Source organism: Coffea eugenioides, chromosome 8 (assembly GCF_003713205.1).
Source record: "Coffea eugenioides isolate CCC68of chromosome 8, Ceug_1.0, whole genome shotgun sequence".
Taxonomy (NCBI): domain Eukaryota; kingdom Viridiplantae; phylum Streptophyta; class Magnoliopsida; order Gentianales; family Rubiaceae; genus Coffea; species Coffea eugenioides.
In genome coordinates, this window is record NC_040042.1 from 36,531,430 (window position 1) to 36,539,993 (window position 8,564).

Here is an 8,564-nt window from a genome sequence, read left to right on the forward strand (position 1 = left end):
GAACGAAGAGGAACAAGGGAGACTTGAGAATTGAAATAAAGATTAGAGAGCTGATAATTATAGCAATAAAGGTGATGGGCTCACTGCTCATGCATGTAATAAATGTTTCTATCAGTTAAAGTTAGGTCCTAGTGTGATGTATGCAAGGACGTTCAATTATCATTAGCATCCCAAGAGATCAAAGGTTCATGAAATCTCTCCATAAATATGCAGAATTTGGTATAGCATGAGCCCACTACACAGTGTCCCAATTATGAGTTATCCTATCTTAAAATCTTTCAGTAGTGCTACAAAACACAGAGTATAATTTGGTATCACTTTGTCTGAAGAAAAGGTTCACCTGAAGAAATGATTCACTGAGAAACAGAGAGTATAATTTTAGATCTTATCTGATTAGTTGTGCTTCAGTTCCAGGAGGGCTGAAGTTGGCATAACCAATTTCTGCTGCTTCAAGTCCTGAAAAATGGAGACTGGTGAATTACACAGACTCGGTAGTATAAGGCTAAGTAGTACTGGTGAATTACACAGACTCAGTAGTGTAAGGCTAAGTAGTTCAAACTTATGGACAAACACAGGCATGGAAATCTTTTCGAGGTCTAGTCGAGAAGAAGAAGAGGATGAAGAAGAAGCACTAAAATGGGCTGCTTTAGAGAAACTTCCAACATTCAAGCGTGTACAAGTTGGTATACTTAAAGAAGAAGAGGGTCATCACAGGGAAATTGATATCAAGAAGCTTGGCCCTCTAGAGAAAAGGAACATAGTTGAGAAGTTAGTGAAAACTGCTGAGGAAGATAATGAAAGATTTCTTTTGAAGCTCAGAGAACGTATTGACAGGTAATTGTACTTCAATTTTGAAGCAAAACAAATTTGAGATTAATGTGGGATCAATTTCCTTTTTCTTGGTTTAATTGTGTCTTATAAGTTGGTTGTAGAGTTGGTATTCAGCTTCCAACTATTGAAGTTCGGTTTGAGCATTTAAACATTGAAGCAGAAGCTTATGTTGGCAGTAGAGCTCTGCCTACAGTATTTAACTTCTCTGTCAATATTTTAGAGGTAATGGATCTATAAATATTCACTTTTTGATACTGCCATGTTTATCAGCAGTTTTCCAATTGATAATAATTTTCTTATTTTGAAGGGTTTGTTGAACAATCTCCATATTCTTCCAAAGAGAAAGAAACCGTTTGTGATACTGCATGATGTCAGTGGAATTATCAAGCCTGGAAGGTAAGGGAAGCAAGTACTACAAAGAGAATTTGTTGACTAGACCTAAAAGTTGGTTTCTAAAATGTGATCTTAATTGGCAGAATGACACTGCTATTAGGCCCCCCAAGTTCTGGGAAAACAACATTGTTGTTAGCTATGGCTGGAAAATTGCAATCTGATCTGCAGGTAAGGAAACAAGAATTCTTGATTTCTTGGTTGTTGATGATGACTTATTTCGTCCAATGACTTAATACCTCCTTGTTGGGGACCACAGGTTTCTGGGACTGTAACATACAATGGCCATACAATGGATGAGTTTGTTCCTCAAAGGTCTTCAGCTTATATAAGTCAACATGATCTTCATATAGGTGAATTGACAGTGAGAGAAACAATTGCCTTTTCTGCGAGATGTCAAGGAGTCGGACCTCGTTATGGTGAGTAAGAGTCTTCTAATCATTAAAACATTTTGGTTAAAGATTCCAACTCTGCTTCCAGATGATACAACTCCTCTTACTTCACTTTCACTTGTAAAATTGGCAGAACTGATGACAGAAATGCTGAGAAGAGAAAAAGAAGCAAACATTAAGCCTGACCCCGACATTGATATTTACATGAAGGTTAAATTATCTCAACTCAAAAATTTTTAAACATGTTGGCATTGGCCAAAACGCTTCTGCAAACTGCAATAAGCTTTAATCAGTCATCTGTTTTTATCATCTCAAATTGCCTTGCCTTAATATGATTGTTTTGATCTTTCAGTCTTTGGCACTTATAGGGCAAGAGTCCCATGCTGCTACAGATTATGTTCTAAAGGTAATAACTGAAGTTAGTAAAAACTAATAAGATTAATTTCTTACCCCCTTACTACATTTTCAACTATCAGTTTGTTTCTTTTTGCTTCTCATTTGTATGCAGATCTTAGGACTTGATATCTGTGCTGATACTCTTGTGGGAGATGAAATGATACGAGGGATCTCAGGAGGACAGAAAAAACGTGTCACAACAGGTAAAAACTTAAAGCGTAGAATCTTTTTTTTTTTTAAAAGCGTATAGAATCTTGTGCACTTCAAGGCAGATTCTCAGGTCCCTCTATCTCTTCTCCTAATTGAGGGATGTGTGCAAACTACAAGTAGAGTTACTAAGCCTTTGAAAACTACTATTATTTCTGAAAAATGGAAATGCATACTGACTTCTTTTCCTTTGTTCAAAAGAAGTTGTGGTTATGTTTCCATCCCTGAGTAGAAGTATTGTGGTCATCTGTAGCATGTAGAACACTTCAAATTCCACCTGAACCTATCATTAGGTATCCTCACCTCTCAAGGATTTCTTTTTCTATAATGGATAATGCAGGGGAAATGCTGGTTGGACCATCAAGGGCACTTTTCATGGATGAGATATCTACTGGTTTGGATAGTTCAACAACTTTTCAGATTGTCAATGCAATGAAACAATACATCCACATTCTCCAAGGAACCGCTGTAATCTCACTGCTGCAGCCTGCACCAGAGACTTATGACCTATTTGATGATATAATTCTACTATCAGATGGGGAAATTGTGTATCAAGGACCCCGTGAGAATGTGCTTGAATTCTTTGAACACATGGGTTTTAAATGCCCAGAGAGGAAAGGAGTTGCTGATTTCCTCCAAGAAGTAAGAACAGATTTTGTATGGTGATTCCTTATACGCCTTTACTAAAGACTAACCTTGAAGTAAGATCAAATCAAGCCACTAACTTTGCCTATTATTGTTTCGGCTGGCAATTAAAGGTCACATCAAACAAAGATCAAGAGCAGTATTGGTTTCGGAGGGATGAACCTTTCCACTTTATTTCTGCTAGGGAATTTTCAGAAGCATGTCAATCATTCCATGTTGGACTGAAACTATATGATGAAATTTCTGTACCTTTTGACAAATCCAAAGGACACCCTGCAGCTCTAACAAGTAAGCAATATGGAGTTGGCACGATGGAGCTTCTGAAGGCATGTGCATCAAGAGAATACCTGCTCATGAAAAGGAATGCATTTGTTCACATATTCAAGATGGCACAGGTTGGTTGGATGCCGTAACCATTTCTTCTTTTCTTTGGAAAAGGTGAATATATAAATATTTGGCTTTCAGGTCTTGTGACAAGACTGTAATGACTGCTATTTCTCACATTTCAGCTTTTTCTCATGGCAATCATTGTCATGACTATGTTTCTGAGAACTGAGATGCACAAAAATACAGTAAATGATGGTGGAATTTTCCTGGGTGCTCTGTTTTTCACTACTGTTGCACTAATGTTTAATGGATTCTCAGAGGTTCCCCTCAGTATACTGAAACTTCCAGTGTTCTACAAGCAACGTGACTTTCTCTTCTTCCCTGCCTGGGCATATGCTCTTCCCACATGGATCCTCAAGATACCAATCACCCTTGCTGAAGTTGTTGGTTGGGTCTGTTTGACTTATTATGTTGTTGGATATGATCCTGAGGTCGGAAGGTAAGTTACAAAATAGTCTCTTCTCAGTGGATTTTAGTTGCGGTTTCTTAGCAGGCTAGAACTGATCATAAGTTAAGAGTAATTTTTGCATTTCTGACCTTTCAATTTTCTGACTAAATGCGACTGCTCATATTAAGTGATACGCTAAAACAAATAATTACTGCTTCAAATTTAGGCCAAAAATTTATTAAGCGCAGCTTTTGCGATCACTGTCAAGCTCTTCTTACAAACGGTTTTACATCATTATTCAACACAAGGGGAAAATCTTTACTGCTCTTTTGATTGAGATTATCCAATATTTCTGGAGAACTTTGAATCAGAATCAAAATCTACAAATGCAATATGATATTGTTTGAATATTGAGTATTGATGTCTTTAATGTTCTCTCTTACCTGGTTGTAAGACCTAATTTAGACCCCATAGAAAAATTACCAGAAAGGATGAATTGATTAGACCTTCATGTCTCATGTTGATTGGCAGGTTTTTTAGACAAATGTTTCTTCTCATTTGCATTCATCAGATGGCTTTAGGACTCTTTCGGTTTATGGCTGCTATAGGAAGAGATATGATAGTGGCAAACACGTTTGGGTCATTTGCAATACTTGCAGTTCTTGTACTAGGTGGATTTATATTATCAAGAGGTAAGGAGTATAACTTTTGAAGGATTATATTTGTCTGCAAGTATTTTTCTTATTGCTTATGTAAGCAAGATTTCTTGAGATAATTGCTACTTGTTTGCAGAAAACATAAAAGCCTGGTGGATATGGGGTTACTGGATCTCGCCTTTGATGTATGGGCAAAACGCTATTGCTGTAAATGAATTTCTAGGAAAGAGCTGGAGACATGTGAGCATTTTTCATAGGTTTCTGCAAATATTTGAAAATGATCTCTTGATCTGAAGCTGGAGATTCTGTAAATGTTTGTTTTGCAGGTTCCTACTGGCTCAAGAGAGACACTAGGCGTATCACTCTTGAAGTCTCGTGGTATATTTGCAGAAGCGCATTGGTATTGGACTGGAGTAGGAGTTCTGGTTGGATATATGTTTCTATTCAATTTTCTGAACATATTGGCTCTGACATACCTCAAACGTTAGTGTTAAAGTTTGTCCTAATTTACTATCTCTAACAATGAAGCAAATAAACGAATCTTTATATATGTCAAGATTTATAAATGCAGCGATGGGGAAACATCAGGCAGTACTGTCTGAAGAACAGTTACCAGAGAACAGTGCAAAAAAAGGAGAGGTTAATGTATTGTCATCAGAAGGGAAGAGCTCTTCTGGTGAGTCATCACTTGCACTACCCTTAGTTACCATTTCTTGATTGATAGTAAGCCATTCTGTATCAAATCCTGCAGAAGGACGTACCAATGCTGGAGAAACTATTTTATCAAGGTCCAGGTCCAAAGGTACAGGCAGCCCTGATCAATCTAACTCAAAGAGGAAGGGAATGGTTCTACCATTTGAACCCCTTTGTATGACTTTTGAAGATTTGAGATATGCGGTAGATATGCCACAGGTATATCTTGAACCTGGAAATAATTGTTACAGTTACTTTTTTACTGTTGATCTGAGGGAAAGAGGACAAATGATGAAACTCAGATGCTGAAGTTATCCTCTTTACAGTCATCTAATTTCTTTTTCCTTTTTCTTCTCACAAATATAAGAAAATTTATTGGAAAACTCTTATTAAAAATGTGTTCCTTCCAGGATTTTCATTTGCAGTTCACTGTTGATATCATTACAGAATCTAGGTTATTCTTATACTCTTTGCCATCCACACATCTGAAACACACTGTTCTTGCAGGAGATGAAAGCTCAAGGTATTCCAGAAGACAGGCTGGTTCTTTTGAAAGGTGTCAGTGGTGCGTTTAGACCAGGAGTTCTAACAGCTTTGATGGGTGTTAGTGGGGCTGGTAAGACCACTCTGATGGATGTCTTGGCTGGTAGAAAAACAGGTGGATATATTGAAGGAACAATCACTATATCTGGGTATCCAAAGAAGCAAGAAACATTTGCTCGTATAGCAGGATACTGTGAACAATTTGACATTCACTCTCCTCATGTTACTGTAAATGAGTCCTTGCAATATTCTGCATGGCTACGACTGCCTCGTGAAGTTGATGCTGAAATGAGAAAGGTCGTCCATGATCTGAAATGTTTTAACCTGATAAAATATTTGGCAGATTTTCTTCTTCCTGTACACATGTGAATCAATTGAAGGTCGGTGAATGAATTGCAGATGTTCATTGAAGAAGTCATGCAGCTAGTGGAGCTGACCCCTCTGAGGGAAGCACTAGTTGGATTGCCAGGAATAAATGGTCTTTCAACTGAGCAACGAAAGAGGTTAACTATTGCTGTGGAACTTGTTGCCAACCCATCCATTATTTTCATGGATGAGCCAACATCTGGGCTGGATGCTAGGGCAGCTGCAATAGTGATGAGAACAGTGAGAAACACAGTGGACACAGGCCGAACTGTTGTGTGCACAATACATCAGCCAAGCATTGATATCTTTGATGCTTTTGATGAAGTAAGTACTGGTCTGGCTCCGACATCTCATTTGTTTTCATTTCTCAGCTAAAAAGGAAACATAGATCAATAACACGAGTAAGATTCGCAGCTAGTGCTCCTAAAGCGGGGAGGAGAAGAAATATATGTTGGCCAATTAGGACCCCACTCATTTCAGCTAATCAAATACTTTGAGGTGATGATGCTTCCTATGACATACTTGAAAAAGTTCTCGAGATGGTAAAGTTTGTAACTCTGCATTCCTTCTTTCTCTAGGAGATCAATGGAGTTAGTAAAATTAAAGATGGTTACAATCCTGCAACTTGGATGTTGGAGGTAACTTCTGTTGCACAAGAAGCAGCTCTTGGTATTGATTTTGCTGAAGTGTACAAGAGTTCAGAACTCTATAGGTAGACTACTCTCAAATGTCACATTGATCTGACATATATTCTTCATGCTTGGTAGATGTTTGATTCTGGATCCAAACATACCTCATAACATTTAAATGTTACTATCCTCAAATGCACTGATTAGGACTCTTTGGTGATTTAGGAGAAATAAAGCACTTATCAAGGAGTTGAGTTCACCTGCCCCGGGTTCCAAAGAACTATACTTCCGGACGCAGTATTCTGAATCGTTTTACATCCAATTTCTTGCTTGCCTCTGGAAACAGCACTGGTCATATTGGAGAAATCCACGATACACTGCTGTTCGTCTTTTTTACACAACAATTATTGCTTTAATGTTTGGAACAATTTTCTGGGATCTTGGCACCAAAAGGTGAATTTTGTGGGAAGAAATGAAGTTTCAAATATCACCTTTCATATCCATTTGTTTATTATCTCCTCCACGCAAAGTTTTCCAATTCTTGGAATGTACAATTTCAGGAGGAAGCAACAAGATCTTTTCAATGCAATGGGCTCAATGTATGCTGCTGTCCTGTTTATGGGTGTACAAAATGCTACATCAGTTCAGCCTGTTGTGGCTGTTGAGAGAACAGTTTTTTATAGAGAAAGAGCTGCAGGAATGTACTCATCTCTTTCATACGCTTTTGCGCAGGTAATGACTAACCTAGTTACAATTGCAAAATGTAATGTCACAGTTACCCATATTGCAGGCAAAAATGTATGTGTCCAATATATGCTGAAAGATGTTCATCCCAAATTTTGATTCGTTAGAGAAAAGATTACGATGACAATACTTTTTGCCATCAAACTCTCTTTTCATGCAGATGGCTATTGAGCTGCCTTACGTTCTAATTCAAGCAGTCAGCTACGGAACTATAGTTTATGCCATGATTGGATTTGAATGGACAGCTACCAAGTTCTTTTGGTATCTGTGTTTCATGTACATCACCTTGTTATACTACACATTTTATGGGATGATGTCAGTGGCAGCAACACCTAACCATAATATTGCTTCAGTAGTATCATCAGCTTTCTATGCAATATGGAATCTTTTCTCAGGATTTTTGATCCCTCGAACGGTAAGGTCCCTAGCAACCCTCCTCAAGATATAGATGATAGTTGTCTAGAAATAACTAGAATTCAATGTGTTTCATTTTTTTTTTTCCCTTCCATTGCAGAGAATTCCAGTGTGGTGGAGATGGTACTACTACATCTGTCCTGTCTCTTGGACATTGTATGGACTACTTGTTTCACAGTTTGGGGATGTAAAAGAGGAGCTTGAAACAGGTGAAACAGTGGAACAATTTATGAGGAGTTACTTTGGATTTAGACATGACTTCTTGGGATATGTTACACTAATCCTGTTGGGATTTGTAGCTATTTTTGGCTTCACTTTTGCCTTCTCAATCAAGTCATTTAACTTTCAGAAAAGGTAAGAGCTCTGAAGCAACAAGACAGACTCAAGGCAACTTTCTGAGAAAGTGGCTTACTTGAGCAGGCACTTTCCCTTCTTAGACTCAAAATAATACTACTACTTTCATGGAATGAAAATATATGTTAACTTTTGTTCTTGTACTATTTGCCTCATGAAAGTAACATTCAATATATCTCCTTTTTTTTTTGGGCTTTTCAAGATTGCATACCAATTATTGTTGATTTCTGATGGAAAATCAGCATTGAAACACCATTTAATCATAAAGCCCCAACAATTCAAAGTAGCTCTCTGAAAGGCTTTTATTGCAAATCAACGTTGAACTTTGTTAATCGGCATCACACTTATATACTAATTAATTCTACATGCTTGAGTGAGATTTATAACAACAGGAAAGTTCTTAGAGTCTTTTCTGCTATTAGGTCTAGGGATCGATTCAAAATTCGAATCCTTGACCTAGCAATTGGGGATGGAAAGGTGTGGAAAAGGAAGATAAAAAAAGGTGACAATTATGATTTGTTAGAAAACT

General features: G+C 37.6%; 1 protein-coding gene across 1 annotated transcript; it reads left to right on the top strand.

The window, feature by feature from the left end:
* The first annotated feature begins 331 nt into the window (after window positions 1-331).
* On the top strand, window positions 332-8,175 carry LOC113781077 (pleiotropic drug resistance protein 1-like). Its single transcript, XM_027326919.1, has 24 exons — window positions 332-834; window positions 933-1,053; window positions 1,139-1,227; window positions 1,308-1,392; window positions 1,481-1,640; window positions 1,747-1,823; window positions 1,966-2,019; window positions 2,122-2,212; window positions 2,557-2,858; window positions 2,975-3,256; window positions 3,371-3,687; window positions 4,168-4,328; window positions 4,429-4,532; window positions 4,619-4,775; window positions 4,864-4,968; window positions 5,044-5,204; window positions 5,493-5,825; window positions 5,928-6,218; window positions 6,309-6,392; window positions 6,473-6,606; window positions 6,749-6,976; window positions 7,084-7,255; window positions 7,428-7,682; window positions 7,782-8,175. The coding sequence occupies exons 1-24, from the start codon at window positions 464-466 to the stop codon at window positions 8,037-8,039; spliced, it is 4,392 nt and encodes a 1,463-aa protein (XP_027182720.1). The 5' UTR covers window positions 332-463; the 3' UTR covers window positions 8,040-8,175.
* Window positions 8,176-8,564: the final 389 nt, after the last annotated feature.

What these genes read in the sequence shown, in the direction of transcription:
- LOC113781077 (XM_027326919.1), top strand. Translation starts at nt 464, where the DNA reads ATGGAGACTGGTGAATTACACAGACTCGGTAGTATAAGGCTAAGTAGT. An exon ending in AATTGCAATCTGATCTGCAG is followed by an intron (nt 1,393 to 1,480) that starts GTAAGGAAACAA and finishes TGGGGACCACAG; the next exon opens with GTTTCTGGGACTGTAACATA. An exon ending in ACATTGATATTTACATGAAG is followed by an intron (nt 1,824 to 1,965) that starts GTTAAATTATCT and finishes TTGATCTTTCAG; the next exon opens with TCTTTGGCACTTATAGGGCA.